We start from the raw sequence: 20,761 nt of genomic DNA, 5'->3' as shown, positions 1-20,761 counted from the left end.
GCAACTGATCTCAGCTGGTATTCTGTCTATAATGGAGTGCAATGGAAATTTCTAAGTGCATAAGTATACTGTATATAAACACATTTGTGTTATGAACCAAGTTTGGTGTTGGAAAATCTGTGTAGGCCGAAATATGCATGGATAGAATCCAGTTCAAGAGTTAAAATGTAAAAAGGTAGAGTACTTTCTAAATGAGCACAACATTTCAAGTTTTATTGACGTATGTTTATTAGTTTTGTTATGCTCTTAACTTTAGCATAGCAGTGTAGGAGTACAGTGCACATATTAAGATACAACAAGGGATTCATTACTGCATCCATTTTGCTTTTCGCTGTTCAATTCTCTCCAAGGTGAAATATTGGATTGGCTCTCTAAAATCTGTTTAGCCGCAAGCTTTCCTTATTATTTATCATTTCAGAGGACAGAGTAATTGATTGTGGCGCTGAGAGCAAACCACAGGCAAACGGATAAGTAATTACACACTTGTTTTATGAAAATAATTCTCACTTCGATTGCTAAAACACACAAAAGAATTCATAATCCCGTCTGTAAATGTTAAACGGCACAGAGACCCGGGGAATACGTGATATCTGGTTGGTTGACGAGGACAGGGGAATATACTACTCTACCAGAGGAAAGGTAGGAAATTGAAAAATAATCTCCGCTACTTTAAAAGTTTTTGTCTGGGAGGTAGATAAGGGACTGAAGTTGTGATAGAAATGAAAAAGAATTATATACCGCTGTATGCACTCATGCTCTGAAGTTGAAATTAAACAGAACATATGGAGACCCAGTTGTTGCATTGCCCCAAGTGATACATGCAAAACTATTTCACACAGACTTCTCCTCCTAATGGGACTGTGTAGTCTTAGCCACTCAGTTTTGCATATCTCCAACCTGAGAATGTGCATGCACTGTACACACACACACACACACACACACACACACACACACACACACACACACACACACAGACCAAAAGACAATGAGCGCTTTTAACCCTGCGCGGACTGTCACTATATAAGTAGTGTACATCCTTGACGTTCCCCTTCCGGGATTTTCCGGTGTTGCAGGAAATTAAATCAGATGCGTTTATGTCTGTTTCCTTCCACTTTGTTGGAATTTGAAGCTCCGGTGGATTTTTGAGGACTATGGTTGACTACTCCTCAGATCTCTGCAGGGTAAATCCAGACAGCTATCTAGACTATCTATCCAATCTGAGTTTTCTCTTGCATGACTCTGCAGCGGCTCAGTCTGGAGCTTAAGGCCGCCAATGATAATTGCGATTGGTTTAAAGAAATGCCAATCAACCAGAGCATGCTTTTCTCCCATCCCAGAATGCTGTGTGGACTAGCCGGACCCTCCTCCGCTCCGAAAGCGTGTGGATGGTCTCGCAAAGCGAGACTACTAAATAAGTAACGTCAGTCACAATATACAATACGATAGCCTTGTGGAGGAAGGCTTTGTTTGACTTCAACACAAGGTCAGAATAGTTCTGAATTTTCAATTATTGACTTTGATTTGATTTTAGTTTGTTGTTCAGAAGGTTTAGTCTTTATACATTTAGTTTAAGTTTTACAGTAATTTTAGTTGTTTTTGTTAGGGCCAGGTATAATGTCTCCGAAGTATGTAGCTACTGTACATACAGTAAACATACAGAATACATGGTAAGTGAATAGCCATGTCTTGCATTGCCCAACCTTCCTCCACAGCGCTGCAGAAGAGGTTCTGGCTAGTCCACACAGGATTCCGGGATGGGAGAAAAACATGCTCTGGTTTATTGGCATTTCTTAAACCATCGTCTTGGGTGGCGCTAAGCACTGGACAGAGCCACGGTGCCGCTGCAAAATATAGCCTCAGGAAGGAACTTGTTTTGGAGAAACATTCAAAAGTTGTTAGTCGTGTAACAGAAAACTGTCTGGATTTACACTGCAGAGATCTGAGGAGCAAATAACCATGGTCCTTAGAAATCCATCATAGCTTAAAATTCCAACACAAAGAAAGCAGAAGTTAACGGACACCCGGCCATAAAGAGTGACATCCAGTGGAACCTCAGGCGGCAACGGACCAATCCCGGAAGTGGAACGTCGTGGATATAGATTCATCTTTGCGCTACTTTGTTGTTGCATTTCAGTCTGTAAGGTTGTGTTGCGTTCAATGTTCTTATAAAATACAGTTCTGCTATCTAGTTTATTCTTTTTGTTGTTTAAAAGCAAATGACAGAGGATAGAAGTCATCATAAGATATTGTTAAATAAAATCATTTAGATTTAACCATATGGCCTTAACAATAAACAAACCTTTCTTTAAGCTTTACTTATTTTTTATTTTTGTTACTATTATTATTATTATTATTATTATTAGATTAAATACTATTGTAGCACTTGTTGATAAGAGGACTGCTATTTTGCACAGTTCATATAACTAAAATAATACTTTTTAGTAATTTCATTCTGTTAGAAAAAAGTGATAATAACCTTGGAAAGACAGCGATGAATTCTGCTTTCTCTTGTCCTGGCTTGATGCGCCAGCATTAACAGTGCATCATCACCACAGCGCTCAGCACAGCTGCATCCAGAGCTGACATCAGTGGGTCTTTTTCCCACTCATCTGTGTGCTCTGATGGCAGTGAGACACAGTGGGGGTCTCTCGGGCCACGCCTCTTACCACCACAGGGTGATGCTGATAGTAGATTAGTTTGAGTTGTGTCTTGCCTGCAGTGTCACAAAAAAAGCCATATTACCAAGCTGCTGGACGTGGCTGGGTGAAGAAGCCAGTAGGGCAGCGTATCGTTCAAAAATATTAAATACCAACACCAGAATTATTCCCGCGTGTTTCTACAATGTGTTGAAACTGGTATTGAAATTGGATTTTGAATGACGAGGCAGTTTTAGATACCCAATACTTAAGAGGCAATTTGGTCGGTACCTATAAGTATTGTATTCGGTACCCAGTCCGAGAACCCAGCGAGGTGACCAGATTGCAGGATCAGCCCAAAAGGTAAAGGGCTTTGGGGTCTTGTTCTCATGGGGGGGATTTCTTTCTCATTCACAGCAGATACACAGTGGGGCTCATACGTTTACATCCCCATGCTTAAGTTGACCAAAAAGGGGAATAAAAAAAATCATGTTTTGGAAATTTATCTTAATGCCTTAATTCAAAAATTAGGAAAATCCAACCTTTTAAAGACACCCATTATCTTTGTGAATGAATGATGTATTGTAAATAAATAAATGTTCTCCCTTAAAATACAGGGGGCATAAGTATTCACACCCCGATGTTAAATTCCCATAGAGGCAGGCAGATTTTTATCATTAAAGGCAAGTTATTTCATGGATCAGGATACCATGAATCTTGATAAAGTTCCCTTGGCCTTTGGAATTAAATTAGCCCCCCCATCATCACATACCCTTCAACATACCTGGAGATAGGCATGGGATGCTTTCCATAAAATCATCTCCTAATGCAAATCAAACCAGCCATTAGTCTAACTGAAATAAAACCATTTACTAAATCAAACCCTAATAGATTTGGGGCTTTTGAAAAAAAAAAACAGAACTTTCAGACCCTCTTAGCGTCTTTATTTCTAAAAAAGCGATTGTAATTGTAATTCAGTCCCATGCGCTCTGCTCAGAGCAATCACAGTCCACGGTGCTTCAGCCAACAGCACGGGGTCTCTCTCCACCTCTTCTATTTAGCCCTGAGCAGCAGGCACACAGCGGACTCATGGAAAACACATTGGCTATTATTGTTTTTTGTCATGACTAATTTTTTAATGACTCGGCAAAATCTGTATTAGAGAAGTACAATTTTGGCTGTATTATTTGTGTCCCCTTCAAAAGTAGCTCTCTTCCCAGTTGTTTAATGAAATGTAGACCCATAGTTCTTATGTTCCAAGGCACAGGACATGTTGTATTCCAAAGAGCAGGCCCATGAGCACAGCACGTGCTTGTATGGCTACTCAGCCTACATTTACATTGCTACATTTTGGTTTTCAAGCAGAGTTTTGAGTCCAAAGCGATCTCTGTGCAATTTATTCTAGCTCCAGTACAATAACTAATCTCCATTTAAACTAACACGCCCAAACGATATATCTCAACAACATTCTCGTATATACTGGGCATGCGCATGCCAAGAGGCATCTCTGCTATGACCGTTGCTGGTAGTTGCCATGGTAACGTTAGTAGCTTGGTCTTGGCGAACGATACGTCGTGACCAAAAAAGACCCGTTGAGGCGACGATACATTGGCGTCAATGTCAGTGTTGCTAAAGGTCTCCGTTTGCTGCCATTGAGACAGCCACACCACCCCAGAGATTCCAAACCTGATTTCTCCGGTTTAAAGGCTCTGAAGTGCCAGACCAGTGTGGATGCAAGTTGTAAATGTACCAAAAGATGTTTGGTTTTTAAAACCAAAATGTAGCAATGTAAACTACCGGTCAAAAGTTTGGGTTTACTTAGACATTTTCATTGCACTCCATTATAGACAGAATACCAGCTGAGATCAGTTGCATTGTTTTTTTAACCAGAGCAGCAGTTCAGATTACATTATGTGCTTACATAATTGCGAAAAGGTTCTCCAATGTCTTCTCAGTTAGTTTTTTAAAATGATATCAGATTAGTGAACAGAATGCGCCTTTGGAACATTGGATGAATGGTTATGATAATGGGCAATGTAGATATTGCATTAAAGATCAGCCACCCACTCAGATCAGCTGGTATTCTGTCTATAATGGAGTGGTATGGAAATATTTAAGTGACCCCAAACTTTGGACCGGTAGTGCAAATGTAGCCTCAGTTTTTCCTGATGCCTTTCCATATTACTGCTTTTAAATGGACACACAGCACAGTTATGCTTTCGCTTTCAGCAGGACAAAAAACTTGTTCCACATTCGATTCAAGAATAGCAATGTCTGTTGGATTTTTCCACCTTTTGCCCCACTGTCACAAGATTTGGGGCTACACATCCGCCCACCTGTCTACATTCTGCTTAAGCAGATTGGCTGCTGCCGGCTGTTGCTCACTCATGTGACCTGTGACTGTTGGTCACTGTGTCATGGTGTCAGGGCACAGGGCATGGTTATCTGATAGATGATGGAGAGGATAGATGGAAAAAGAGCAGAGGTTATGCAGTGAAGCAAACATGTGAATAGGACAATACTGAAAGCGAACTGGAAGTTGGTTACCAGCCAGTGGCAGTGCTGTGAAAGACACAAGTGTTCTCATTTGGGAGAACTGTTGACAGCTCCAGTGCACACAGTATAGTTCCTCACCACTCAAGGTTTCTGCCTAAAAGGATGTTTTTCCTCACCACTGTCTCACCAAATGCTTGCTCGTGGGAAATTGTTGTGTCTTTGTAAATTATAGAGGGTGGTCTAGACCTTCTCTATCTTTAAAGTGTCTTGAGATAACTCTTGTTATGATTTGATACTATGAATAAATTGATTTGATTTGAATCTAGTCACCACTCACAACTAGTAACACTAAGCCTGTATGTGAAGATGATGATGGCTATGTGTTGCAAACCTATGGCTGTCATGGCTTTCTTGTAAATCACCGTCGTAATTTGCCCCGTAAAAACAAATTACCATCTCAAGATTTACTATGGAGAAACACACACACACACACACACACACACACACACACACACACACACACACACAGAAAGAGATCTGCAAAAAATGACTTTATTGTCAACATTTCATTCAGAGCTTTCTGATCCTATGAGTATTAAAACAACCAACAATGGGCCAACTCTGCTCCACAGAAACACAGTCCGCACTGTGGGTAATCTTTGAAAAGATTCATGTGTATAAATATAACTTTGAGCCATCGTAGAGATTAATTAAGTGAGAGGGAGATTATCAGTGTCTGAGCTGTAGTAATATTACAGTACAGTAGTAGTATAAGACAATGAATGTAATACAGCAAAAAAACACGTACAGCTCAGTACAATCTTGTTTTATTTGTTATTTTGTTGCCTTACTTCTGCCCAGCTTTGCCCTTTGTAACATTTTTATTAACTTATCTAGAGTAGGTATTTTTTCTGGGTATTTAAGCTCGCAACAGGTCAAGTCCAGAGCATCTTGATTGTATCAGCCAATCATGTAACACAGATTGGATTTTTTTTTTTCTTCAGTTATAGCAGTAATCCTGTCAAAGGAGAGACACAAACATGTATTTTAGCCTGCTCCTAAAAGTTCACAAAAGTAATACCTTGGATGGATTAGCTGTCCAAACCAAACCAAAACTCCACTTGCACCCATACGTCTTCACTTGACATTGAGGGACACTTAACTGTAACTGTATCGTCTTAAGTTAAAAACTTTAGGCACATTTACCACGGGTGCATTTAGTTTTACACTTCACTTTTGGTAACTTGAAAAATTTCCATCATCAAATGATAGGGAGGGCCCAAAGGAAATGTATTGATAATCACGTCTCCACCCAAAACCCCTTTAGTTGCTGTAAGAATTGAGTGGAATAAGTAATATTAATGCATATTTTCTCTGTTCTAATCAAATTTCACTCAACACAAGTGGGGAATCTAAGAAAATCAAACAAAAAAGATGAAGCATGGAGATGCTACAGGAGGGCACATTTGTCTTGTTAGGAGTCCCGCACCTGCCACCGACAGACATCTTCTCGCCCCGCCAAGTTAGGGTAGTTCAGAAAATGAATACCATCTTACAACTTAAGATGGTATTCTTACAACTTATTTTCTGTGTTAATCTATAGGCTTGTTTCGTCAAGGGAGGTCTTTAAACTGCAAGGTTCAAAAACAGCTTCTTCCCGACTGCTGTCAGACTATTACAATAAAACCCAGTAAAACAGGCCAATCAATCTGAATACTATGCATGTACAGAAATATCTGGTTGAATGCACCTTAGTATCTGTTCTGACTGCACCTTATTCTCAACTGCACTAGTTTAAATATAGATATTTATACTCCAAACTGTGTATATCTAGATATTTATATTCTCCTGGTTTTTTAAACATTGTATAGATAGATAGATAGATAGATAGATAGATAGATAGATAGATAGATAGATAGATGGATAGATAGATAGATCACTGGGATTTGTTGATCCCAGTAAAATGGGAAATTATAGTGTTACAGCAGCAAAATCAGTCGCACAGAATATAAATATAAAAGAAATACTAGGATGCAATATACATGCAGACAATATACATGAAATAATAATAGGATAAAATATAAGAACAAATATTGGAATACATACAAGTTGGCAATACAAAAATGTGCAACTGCTTAAATAAATAACATATATTTATATTCGTCACTTTACATGCTCTGCACACCCATATAAGCATTTTTATTTATTTTTATTTATATAGCTAATATTTGATTTTCTACAGTGTTTCTAATTGTTTCTGCGCTTTTTTTTAAGCTGTCAGCTTTGCAAAATCAAAGATATTCAGCTTATCAGGATGGAAAATGAAAAAAGCTGCAAATCTTAACTTCATTTAAAAATTTTGAAAAATCTATTGTTTTGCCTGCGTGCAGACCACTCCCCTCCAGGGAGCTTTGGCTCCTTTCGCTGAACTAGAGTTTCGTTGCATAACCGGTGCTTCCTTGGTTTCAAGGCAGAGTTGCTATGCAAGTCAATAGCCGTCTTCTCAAATCAATAAGACATCATGTATGGTGAATGTTTGGCAGAGAACCTTTCCCCCACAATGCACCAGGACCCTTATCAAAGCCTAAATGAATTCCGTATTGCATACAGCATGCAAAGATATCATTAACTGTAATTGTCAGTATGCGCCACGTGAAATGTGTTCTGTTCTCTTGACCCAACGCTGAGCTAATTAACTTATTAGGAGCGAGAGGGCAGCGTAGAAGCCTGGATTCAGGGGTCCCTCCAGGAATTAACTTTAACATCCCATAGTAAGACCTTCTAACTCTCAGCACTAAGCCCCTCACCTCTCAGCTCAGAGTGTCTACCATCCAATTAAATGTAGAAAGCTGTTTCAACAGCCGGGGAAAAAAGGACCAGCGCGACCAGAGTTCTCATAACAATTAATATTACTTAGGCAAACACTAAGATCTTTGTGTGCACGCAAACTGTCGTTTTTTTTTTGTTTTTTTTTGGTCTTAAGGGTATTGGTTGTTTGTGCAAGATTTTTTTTGTGTGTATCATTGTGATAGTGCCTGTGTATATTTCTTCTTTCTTCATTATTTTGTTCATATGCTTCATTTGCTAATCAGTTCTCCCTTGGTCCAGCCCTTGTCTCTCTGGGGGTCAGTAATCAAAGAAGTTGTGTTATAGTCAGCGGTTTTCTAACCAGTCTGAATTAACAACAGTGAATAATCCACGGAACAACATGTTTGTTGTTTCAGTTTTGTTAGTAGTTTTAGTTATGCTCTACTTGCATGGTGGTAATGAACAAGGAAGCAGATTATTGATATTGTGTAGTTTCAGCAGACACACACATCCTGTTATGATTATTGCCAGTGACGTTTGAAGGAGCTAAACAGCCTGCATATTAACACCGAGGGGGGCACTGAGGACGCTCAAGCTTTGAATTTCACCAGAGGAAGCTTAACTTGAAGGCAGATGCTCATAAACAGCTCTAGTATTTAGAAGTGTGTTTACAATGATTTAAAATTCCTTTGGACACCCTTCTTCCACCTACACACACACATGCACGCACGCACGCACGCATGCAGGCAATACGCGCGCACACACACACACACACACACACACACACACTTATTACAAAAGTATTTTTTTCTTTCTCTCTGGACACCCTTCTTCCACCTACATGCACGCACGCACGCACGTACCTCACACACACACACCCACACACCACCGACAACCCAGACACACACCACCACACCTATTAACAAGTATTATTTTTCTCTTCCACCTACACACATGTGCATGCATGCAGACACTCTCACACACACACACACACACACACACACACACACACACACACACCACACACACACACACACTTATTCTCACATACAAATATTTATTCTTCTCTCATCTCTTTCATCTCCCCCCTCTCTCTCTCTCTCTCTCTCAACTGCACACTTGTTCACTTTGCAGCAATAATTTCTTGCTCTGAGGTAAAATTCAGTTGATCCCGGAGAACAGAAGACTCCGTAAACTCCTCGGGTCTAACTCTGATGACGTCTATATGTCTAACTTGCTAAGGCTTGGAAGATGATTTTGTAAAATCTACTGCACCCTCTTCCTCCCTCCGGAAACCCTACAGCGACACACAGTACAGAGCTAATGACTGATGAGCCCTTTGACACGGAAATGCTTGACATGCTCCTCAGGGTCCGGACTAAAGACTTCCCTAACAAGCTCTCGTATGCTCACCCAGGGCCATATTAAATCCAAACTTTGGCACCTTTCCTAATTACTGAGAACATACCCGGAGCCAAGAGCCTCTTCCTAACCTGGGCTGAACCCCGCTCTGCAGCGCAGCGTCCCCTGAGTACGGGATGATATATGAAATGCAGAATTCAAATTAGGCTGACAGAGAGCAATTACAGGGGAAAGAAGATCCCTTACTCTTTGGGGGGAGAAAAAGCATCAAAATCCAGATACAGTGTACGTGAACGTTTTATCCACCTCCTCTCATTCATACACGCCCCACCTCGCTTTCTCGTTATTATCTCTCTTTCTCTTTTCTCCCTGGAACACAGGTCTTACTGTATATAAACTTCTGTTTCTCACCGTCTGTCTCCCCATAGATGTGTCCTATCTCACATTTTACCTCTCTGCTTCTTTTTCACTTCTTTCTCTTTATTCCTTTCCCTCTCTTTCTTTCTCTCTCCCGTGTGTGTTATATGTGAGGAAAGAATAGATGGTTATTTCCACTATTTTGCCATCAGTGGGGTAATTTATGATACCCATCGAGTACAGAGCCCTATTAAAAAGCCTTTTTACAGACAAATGACAGGCTCACCAAATGCAGTGGCGATGCTTTAACTGTTGTTGGCATCGACTTAACAGTTATGAGATCGCAGTTTCCCGAGGCATGCGAGGCAGTTGTGTGTATAAAATAAAGATAAAAAATTAGACCATTTGAAACTCTTTTTGTCAATTCCTGTTTTGTATTCCCCAAATGAATACGTCGCATTGTGCTTTACGCATACGTAAAACATTCATATTAGTTTATTCTGCAGCCAACAGGTGCCAAGATTTAATCGAAAAAACTGTATTAATGACTTGTCTTGCAATTAACAACACTGATGTGATGCTTTGTTTATTACATCCATTTATCAATCAATGCAGCAAACTGCCCGTCTATCTGTTGATTTATTCAGTCAGTGCCTCGCTTGCTTATTAATGTATAGTACATCCCAGCAAGGTAAGGAGATAGATACAAACTGTTGTGATGCTGTAAGCTGCCGATTGTACTGCTGATGCGCCGGGCTAATTATTCTGAGCAAGAGTCGCACATCTTTGGTGAATTAGGCGAGATTAATTGAAAGCTCTCCAGCATGTCTCTGTAAGTGGCTGTCCAATCTGCTAGTCTGCAAGCTCTCATTTCATCTCTCTATCCGTCATGATCAGCTGCTGCAATCAACTGCTCAAGTCTCCTCTCCCCTCTAAAGCTTTTTCCATTTTTAAATGCCTCGTCATTAGCTTATCACCCCTTTTCTCCTCATATGTTTGCTGAAAAGCGTCATTGTAATGCACTTGGAAAATCAATTATACCTCTGTAACACAATACTGCACCTTCCCCCTCCCATCTCCACTTCTTCGCTTCCTTCCTCTTCTCCACCCTCTCTTGCCATCATCCTGTTTGTCTGTAAGCACGTCGAAGCCATCAAGTGGGCTTTGTGTCTTATGTTGCGCCCCAGGACATCTTTTTGGGTTACGGACCAAATTCAATCTCAGCTCCCCAATCAGAGGTAGTAAAAACCCGCTCGTTGCAGCCTCAGAAGCAGCTTCAGCCCCGCTTGGTCAGATAAATCTGAGTAGTTCTTCTTTCTCCTATTTTCTTTCATCCTGGACCCCCCCCAGTGCCCCACATTAGAGCCTACAGATGGCCAGTGGAGATTTAGGCGCTGCAATCCATCAATGTTATGCAGCCTGAACCACTGGACAGCCGCCCCGCTAACTTCACCTCCAGCTGGACCGTACTGCCCCCCTTCAAGCCCGCTTCAGCCAAACTTGGCCCACTTTAGTAAAACGTTGGCCCTGCTGCGGCCTCTTCATGCCCAGTGCCAAAGTCAGCTTTCTCTTCTCATAGTAATCACAGATGAACCAAGCTGCTCCCCCTGGGCGAGGTCGACTAATTGTCTCACATCCTGCCTTTAAAGGTCCCCGTGTTGCAAAGCGTGTCCATGTCTTTTTTTAGTATAAAGCAGGTCAAGGTGTTATATAAATACAGTGAAAGTATCAAAATGCTCAACCCACAGAGAAATGCACACAGCCTGTATTCAGAAACTGTGCCTTTTAAGGAGCCCTGAGGACTTCTAAGCGGTTGTGATAGGGAGAAAGTGCTGCCACAGTGTCGTTACAGTCCTTCCCGGCTGCAATGGCGGTGTAGAGACGCAGAGAGCACAGATGTGGAAGACCCGGATACGCTGACCAATCAGAGCAGATTGGTCATTTAGGAGACAGGAGCGTTCCAGACAGAGAATAAATACATGTACAGTATATTCAGACAGACAGTATATGTACATTTCTGAACCCGAGAGACTCGCCCACGAGCAAAAACAGCACCTCTGATTCATAGCTTTATCATTTAATAACCATAAAAGATAGAGACTTGCCGATTGCTGCTGCTAAAAGCTAACGAGTTAGCGGTTACGGAGGTCTCTTCCGGGTCTTTCTAGCCAAGCAGCATGCCCATATATGGTGGACTACGTAACCCAAAGGGTACGGAGTGTAAAAAGAGCCCAATCCTCCCAGTCAAACTAGTCTAGTATGCGATCAAAGATGTTATAGCGGACAAGATAGATATCTACCGTTTTACAAAGGAGAAGGGCCCCACTGGTTTGAGATTTGGCATATATTTGGGCCTTTTTTGAAAATTTAAATAGTATGTGCTTTATATGAGTTGTAATGTTTATTATTTTTATTTTTGCATATAGGTGAACTGTTTTAGACAACATAAATGCTTGTGTAGCATTGCTTTGAGTGTATTATCAATACATGTGACATAATTATATTGAAAATTGGCATAAGTAAATGTCATGTGGGCAAAAGCGTCTGGACTTTCTTTGAAAAAATGTATGCATGTTGTCAACTGTATAAGTTACAACGATTATTTCTTCACAGTGTGACTCCCAAGACATATGAAAAGTGTTCCGAATGGTCCTAATACCATTCACGTGACCTCACCGCAGCCCAAATATTCTAATAACCCAGTTTGTTCTGAAAAAATTGATGTTCATATCTTGACTGTAGACAACAAGGTTGGGTTGATGTTTTACAAGCTTTTTTATAAAATAAATCTAGACGGACAATGAACTGTAAAAATGGCTTTAGTGTTCAGAGGGTTAAAGCATCTAGCAAAACCCCAAAATATGAACCCAAAATGAGCATGATATGCAAGCTTTAAAGGGGTTATTTCATACTCGATACTACCATACAAGGTTAGATTCTGTTGAATAAGGGAACCTGAGATGTGATCGAAGCACAATTCCGTCTTCCTTCAGTCCCTTACACAAACATGACTGAGTTAGCTACGTTGCCAGACATCTGCTGTAGATCATTTATCCGCTCCCCACAGAGTGCAAGGATAAACAAGTTTCAATAGAGGATACAAAGATGTCTTATTCCAATAAGAGTCATAAAAGCTAATACTCACAGGTCTCCCCGGTGGCCTGCAAAAAACAACTGAAAAAGGCAGCACTATTTTGCACGCCTACGTGTGTTGAACTCAGACACGTCTCTTAGCACCCTGCCTGTTAATCAGAGCGCCAACATTCAGCCTTGATACATCCAAATGAAAGCCCTGGTTAACAGGAAGCTAGTTTCAGTGTGCTGTTCCAAAGTACCAATATTCTACTTCTCCTAGTCTTCAGTGGCAGTGAATTCCGTTTTATCTGACATGATTAGAAACTGCACAACCCCCCTCCCTCCCGTTGTGTTGAGATGTGTTACATGCATCCCCTATTTCTAGGATTGATAATGTGAGATGCACAGCATCTCTGGCACACCCCTCTAAAACAAATGGTCTTCTTCCCGCTCTGGGCTGTCTGATAGACACAGAGGGAGATTGGTTCTGTTGAATAAGAGATGAATCTCTCTGGGTGTCACCATGCCGTTACGACCTCTGAAATATCATTATCTACAGGGGAGGGAGGTTAACTTCTCTAATATAGCCTGAATACAAGAGAGGGGTGCCACAAGTGAACATGATCCTGCTTTATTACCAGTAATTTTTTTTTTTTTTTTTAACTGCCACTGTGGTATATGCGGTATCTCAGAACACCCAGACAAACCTTATGACTTAACTGTGTCTTGACAAATATGATGTGCAGCCTGATGGGTATTTGCAATGTTTCAGTTTGGGATTACACTGAAAAGAAATAATCTTGTTCTAGAACCAGCCCATAAGTGGATTATACAGCACGCCGTGTGTTACAGCGACACTTTCTCACTCAAAACACAAGAAAAAAGAACGCTTTGTCAGGTGCCCACGTTAGTTACTGACGCAAAAAGTCGACTTTACATTGCCGTCATTTTTTCACGCACTTGGTCGGGAATCTCGGCGTCGCTATTTGACGCTCTGGGTCGGGGCCAATTTGGAGTGTATTTCCACGTGCTCGGGAACACCACTCAGTTAAAGTTAGGGAAAGATCAATTTTCCACTAAGTGCGCCATACCTCGCCGGGAGCTTCTCAGAAGTGAAGCGTCTTGCCTGCCAGACTCACAGATTTTATTACCTCAACAAGTACTTTACAGATTAATCACATGTTAATTAAGCTCATATTTCCACTCCAAGTACTCCTGCAATTAAATTTCTCTTCTAATTTCTGGCATTGTCCTTATACCAAGAGTTTGTGATGTCTGTTATGTTTTCCCACCTCCAAGATTAATCTCTCGTCGTCCATGGGGATGTACGGTAGAGGAGATGTATACGATATTGTGGGTGGGGTTTTGGTAGATCGACTGGATACTTTCGTTGGTTCCCTTCCTGCGTGGCTGTCCGAAATCGACCTGCCACATAGCTTTAGCGGAGTGGAGCAGAGAGCTTCGTGTGGGACGCGATTGCTCGTGGGGGTTGTGGTGCCTCTGGAACGCAGTACAGAGGCCCGTGGTGGAAAATAAGTGTACCTGACATGTGGAACAAGAACGTTATTTTTGGAAAAAGATCGTGGGTGGGGTTAGAAAAAGTACGTTTCAGTGACACGCAGAACAAAAACAACACAAACTCCGATCTCCTGGGTGAAAGTCCTGTTTTGTTTTCCTCCATTTTGGGATTTTCGGTCTTACGTAGCCTACTACTCTCTCCTAATACTACGTCATCTTACACATCTGCACTGAGAATCACAAGTCTTCACCAAGTCCTTAATCTTAGAATGTTTTGGACAGATATTACAGTAATTAGTATTATTTCCTATTGTCTATGTGACATAATCAATAAGTGTTCTTGTGTGTATTTTACCGAGGACTTCTGTTTTGCTTTACATTAGTTCCATTAAACTAATTAAAATATCTTCTTTCATCTGGCTCTACTTCCGTCAAATAAGAAAAAAAGACTTTTATATGTATAAAATTGAGGTAATTTGCAATGGCAACTCAGTAATGTAGTCATAGTGTTATCACACATCATAGTATTACCTGGAAATTAATCATTTATTAACATCCAAATTGGAGTCATCACTTAATTCATTCATATTTCACTCAAGGTCTGAAACACACTGAATCAATAATTCAGTAAGAGTGGATGTGTGCTAGCTGCAGGCATCACTCCAGCGGCTTACTGGTGGATGATACTGAAGAGTCTCCTTCAGCATTTAAGTCCAACAATTGCAATGAACTCCCGGACGGTTCGAGACACTTTTGCTCGTACTTTGCAGCTGAGCCGACTCTAAACTCTATCAGATTGATGATGTTGAGTCAGAGGATCATTGGAATGATTGTCATCCTTCTGTTGTGATTGTATGTGATCCAGGTTGTTTGCTGAAAAACACAATAGCGTTAAAAATTCCAACCCATTCATCCCTCTTTGAAAATACATGTCTAACATCTGTTAAAGTCACTGAGTTTTCTGTCTTCTTTGTATCCACTGTCAGGGATGCTCACCGTGGCCCCGAAAGGTTTCCAATGTCTCGACGCCGAGAGACACTGCAACCCCTGTCTTGATGCGGCCAAAGCCTGCAACCTCAACAACAGCTGCAAGAGGCAACGCTCCGCCTACATCGCTACCTGCAGCAAGGAGGACCCCAACAAGGGTGAAACATGCAGCAAGAAGCGCTGCCACAAAGCGCTGAGGTTGTTCCTGGACCGCGTGCCCCCTGAGTTCAGCCACCGGCTGCTCTTCTGCCCCTGCCAGAGTGTGGGATGTGCCGAACGTCGCAGGCAGACAATCGTGCCTGATTGCTCCTATAAAGATAAGGAGAAACCCAACTGTCTGGAGCTCCGGAGGGTCTGCCGCCAGGACTCTCTCTGCAGGTGAGAGGAAGGGAAGTAGTAGGGGGGTACATTATGCGTGCAGTCCGAGCACTGCCAGGGCAGACGTTCATTTAATGTGCGTGCCTGTATTTGTTAGTAAGTGCGTTTTGTTTTGCTAGTTCAATGACCAGATTTTAGTGCTATGTTTATGAGAGGAGCTACAGCCACAAACATCTGAAGATTCATTTACAACCTCTTATAATTATGGGAAATGAGAAAAAGAAAATGAATTTGTGCATCCGAGAGAGAGAGAGAGAGAGAGTTCCTGTTTGATGCCAATTTCCTCCCTCCCATGGCATCCTAAAGTTGTATATTTCTCTGCTGTAACTTTGCCAGTGAAGTAATTAGACTTTCGGGGGGGGGGGGGGGAGTTGAGGCTATTAGACGTGAAATAAAGATGTGAGGCTAAGTTGAAGGGACAACACTCAATTAAGCTGCACAAAACATTAGTGGATCACGTTGGCTCCATGGGGCCTCTATTGGATTCAAGCGGCCGTATTCAATTCACACCTACCCAGCCGTGACATGTTTCCTTGTGTTAGTGCTGCTGGGAGCAGGAGAAACACAGCAGTTGTACTATCAGCCAAATCAGCTGTCAAGATCTCCTCCCCCCCCCCCCTCCAGGACTATGTGCTGTGTCCAGCCATCAATAGGCACACATCCATGCTCTGCGTTCATCAGTCTAATAGCATAAAGAATGTAAGACATTTTAATAATTCTAAGCATTTAAAAGCTAATTTGTGAGCCTAATGGAGTTCAACCAAGTGTTGGACCCTTGAACGCTCCCTACTAAAAATAATATAATGATGTGTGAATTATGAGAAGAGGAAAACTTTTGGCTACTTTTTCATGTCAAGAGTGTGACAGATGATTAGTCAGCTGATACAGTTCAGTGACAATCAGTGGGACACTTTGTGGGTTTAATACTCCAAGTAGTTGTCCAACCTCAGTAGTCATGGGAGATGAGAGCACCTTGCCTGGTTCATTACTTGCAGTAATTACCTGAAAATTAAACCGGTCTATTCCTTCAGAAAAGTACTTAAAATTATTGTCAATGTTTGCATTAATGTGACAGGTTTGGAATTAGTTTGTTTAGGTTTGTATGGCACAAAATGCATTGCAAAAATGACTTTGAAACAGTTTATCAGCTCATTTTTTGAGCGCTAAAATGAGTAATATGTTGTATTACTTGTAGTATATGCTTAACAGTCCTGAAAAGCTCTAGCATCTAAGAGTGAATACATTTCATGTCACTTTTCTATGACTTTTTGTTTTGCTCTCTACTGAATAACAATGCCAGAATCCTTTTGTTTCTGTGAGAAGTAGGAATGATTTACAGTCACATGAACTTCGAACTAATCTTGCTACCTATGCACAACAACTCTATGTTGGTCACATTTATCACGTTTCTATAGAGTTTAACAGCCTTCGAGGCTCAGCGTTAATGGCGAAAACTCAATTCCTCTCCACCAACACTAAATCCAACTACCGTGCTGCTAAAGTAGAGTACTCGATGGCCTCCTCCCCCGATTTACGATTGTCTTGATAATTACCTGCTTGCCTGCATTGTGTAATCTGTTTTCAGGCTGAGTTGCTATCCTTGACCTCAGGGCCCTCCGGTGTCTGCTGTTCACCTGCTTATTGAGAAAGATGAAATAGAACGTTAAAGCTCATTATCTGTGGCTGGGTAATGCCCCGCTGAGGTCAACAGCTCGATCAGCGCTCACACACTCATACAGTGCAGACACACGCTGACCAACAACCATTCGGCAGTCACACACACAAAACCACACTCAAACACAACCACTTTAAGCTTGAACGTGACTCTATTAATCTTCTGTTTGGGCTGGCCCATTCTCGTGCTGTGAATAAGTGCTGCCATGCATGAGAATGTCACTACGATTCAATTAAATGGCGATGTCATTGGTCAGTGCTGGGCTGACAATGTTCTCTGATTGGTGATTTTTATCCTGCCTTGAGGTGTCCACAAGGACCGCCCGCCAGCCTGTGAGATATTCCTAAAGTGTCCTCTATCTGTCTCCATGTCCTCTATCTGTTACATGATGTCAGGCATCCTCACAGGACAGTTCTATGTCCTGGAAGACCTTGTAAACAGCTTATCTGATAATTCCTCAAATATCTCCCTAACCCAGTGATTCCCAACCAGGGGTAGTTGTGGCCCAGGGGTAGTTCTGCAGTTGCTGGGGAACAATTGGATGGTAGCTCAAATAATTTCAAAAAGTAGAAATTATGATTTTAATTAGAAGAGGATATCCACATGTTAACTTGAAGTCAACTGTAAAACCGGAACACTACACGTTGCAGTGATATAAGAGTGTGTGAAAACTAGTCAGCCAAAAGCCAATAACCGAAAATAATGACTAAACCATTTAACCCTCATGTTGTTCCTGGGTCAAATTGACCCATTTTCAGTTAAGAAAAAAAATGTCACAAAAAATGGGCCGTTGAAATAAGCGCTGAAACTGTCAACATTAAAAATATCAAAAAACTTTGGAAAAAACATCAAGGAAAGCACCCACAACATTGAAAAAGTGACCAAAATGTTTTTTTTCATGGGTGACGGGAAGACAACACAAGGATTAAAAGAGGACCTACTAACCCCCTGAGGACAAAAGACGCACCGGCACGTCCAACATTTCATCTCAGACATTTATTTACTTTTTAAAGATATATAACCTAAGACTTTGGTAAAGTCATTTCAAGCACCGAAACAATTCGTACAAGACGTCATAAGTTAAGATTTGTTTTCAAAATAGATTTAGGGACTTTCAAAAAGCTTTAGTGTCAGTTTTAGTGCCAAATTACCGCATTGCTCTAGGAAAACTTTGGGCGTCACTGTTAGGGTGACCACCTGCTAATAAGCCCAAGGGGGGACAAGTGGTATGTTTCTGAGGGACAATGTGGGACACTGCCTGGCGCAGCGGTGCCCCCCCCACGGGCAGACTCACTGATACTGGTTTACCCATTTCTAGCACATACCACCTTACATGGTGTATTAATAATGCCCTATGCCCCTGAACATGTGAAACTGCTGATGTAAGCTCATGAATAGGCCAACCAATGTGTATTTTTTTCTAAATAAAGATTAATATTTTGAACATTCATACAATTATAATATAATTGACAGATGCACTTCCACTTACGATTTACTTTAGCTATTTAATTTTATTTTTCATTACAATTTATTCACTTTAAATACATTATAATATAAAATTATAGGACTAACAGGAATTGTAGTTGCTCAACAGGAACAGTTTAAACAAAAGAGTCTTGCCAGTCTTCCTTGTACCCACCTTCTCTTTGTAACTGGTGGGGGGTGGGGGGGCCTCAGACTGCTCAGACTCGGGCTCTTTCTCCATTTTTTGAATTGGAAAGCGCGTTCCTAAAAGTCCCTTCCCAGTGTCTGGTATGCACGTGCCTGCGCTGTCATGACAACGAATCGGAGGGATTTTAACTATTTGGCTGATTTAAAGTCCTATTCTGGACATTCTGGCTGTTGTGACGTTAGAAGTCAGAGAGACTAAATCCGTCAGATCACAGATCATCTCCAGTCTGTTGTTAATTAAATCAGCAAACAGCACATGTAGAAAATTCTGAGATCTACAATCAAAACTAGAGACTGTTCCAGCTGATATGTGGGTCTGATTATATTTTATTAAATCGGAATCGCACCACAGTGTTAAAGTCACTTCCTGTTCTGGAATCAGCTGGAAACTGTCCGACTTTACCGCAGCTTTTAGTGTCACCCCCCCCGCCCCCCCCCCCCCCCCCCCCCACCACCCCCACCACCACCCCCCCGGCTGCCGCCAGCTCTCGTCTACTTTACAGGCGCAGTATGTCCAACGAGCCTAAGTTCGTTTGGCTGCCGGGCTCCAAGATAGAGCGAGCAACTTTTTTTTTTTGAGCAAGCGTTGTTATGCGTGACACGGTCTCAATTGCGGGACGCGGGAATTGGGCTTCAAACGCTGTGCGCGCACGCGCTACGCGGGACGGGTGGTCACCCTAGTCACTGTACGGAAAGCTTAGTTTCTTCTGAACCTTTTGATATGAAACCATAGACTCTTCATATTAATGGACAGATCATGTGTGATGTCACCCATCCTGGTTGAGGATGTGACGATTTTAGACAAGAGGGAGGAGTGAGGGAGGAACCATGTACCGTAATACACTTTCACTGGCAACCACATCATAGCCACGCCCTAAAACACCCCCTGCTTTATCGCCTATTTTAAAATCAACGAGACCATAATTCAAAAAATGATCATCATTCTGCATCGCAGAAGACTTAAAACTAGCGATTGAGACCATAAACATTATGAAAATGTTGACTGAGGTAATAAATCAAGTGAAAAGTGGGTCACTTTCTCACAGACTTCTACAGAAACCGAGCTCCTTTTGCAACCGCAAGCGTCGCCCCCTGCTTGAACTCAGATAGAATGCAGGTTTAAGGCACTTCCGCATTTGCAGAACTTTGCCGAACCGGATGCTTTGTCCATTAACATTTACAGTCTACATGTGAACCACATGTGGATCAGTTCTATGCAAATACTTTAAAAAGGTAAATTTAAGAAAACATGTGAAAATGCCGTTAGACTTTAGAGGGTTAAGAAAGGGTAAGCTGAAAGTACCGTTGATGGATGAATGGTTTAGAGACCCAGCTGGTAGTAGTAAGATTGCTGACCGTTTTGTATGAAAAAAGAAAATATCCACTTCCAGTTGTGCTCATAAATTTGCATACCCTGGCATAAATTTTGAAATTTTGGCATAAATTTAGAAAATATGACTCATCATGCAAAATAACTGTCTTTGATTCAAGCATAGTGATCGTATGAAGACATATATGTTTACATTGTTGTTTGGCAGCTTTTGAAACAATATTTACAACAGAAATAACCCAAATAGCCTGATCAAAAGTTTACATACCCTTGCACGTTTTGCCTTGTTACGGGCACATAAAGTGACACACACAGGTGAAAATGGCAATTAAAGGTTATTTCACACATCTGTGGCTTTGTGAATTGTAATTAGTGTGTGTGTATAAATAGTCCATAAGTTGTGAGCTCTCACGTGGATGCACTAAGCAAGGCTAGATATTGAGCCATGGGGAGCAGAAAAGAACTGTC

General features: G+C 41.4%; 1 protein-coding gene across 1 annotated transcript in view; it reads left to right on the top strand.

Annotated features, from left to right (window-relative positions):
- The window catches only part of LOC116690196 (GDNF family receptor alpha-2), a 71,371-nt gene that overhangs the window by 17,604 nt on the left and 33,006 nt on the right, over positions 1-20,761 (top strand). The window contains exon 4 of the mRNA XM_032517025.1: positions 15,239-15,617. Within this exon, the coding sequence (XP_032372916.1) occupies positions 15,239-15,617 (379 nt within the window). The remainder of the gene's footprint in view (positions 1-15,238; positions 15,618-20,761) is intronic.

This window comes from Etheostoma spectabile, chromosome 5 (assembly GCF_008692095.1).
Source record: "Etheostoma spectabile isolate EspeVRDwgs_2016 chromosome 5, UIUC_Espe_1.0, whole genome shotgun sequence".
Taxonomy (NCBI): Eukaryota; Metazoa; Chordata; class Actinopteri; order Perciformes; family Percidae; genus Etheostoma; species Etheostoma spectabile.
The sequence above is the reverse complement of the archived record's forward strand: the minus strand, read 5'-3'. Positions and strand labels throughout refer to the sequence as shown.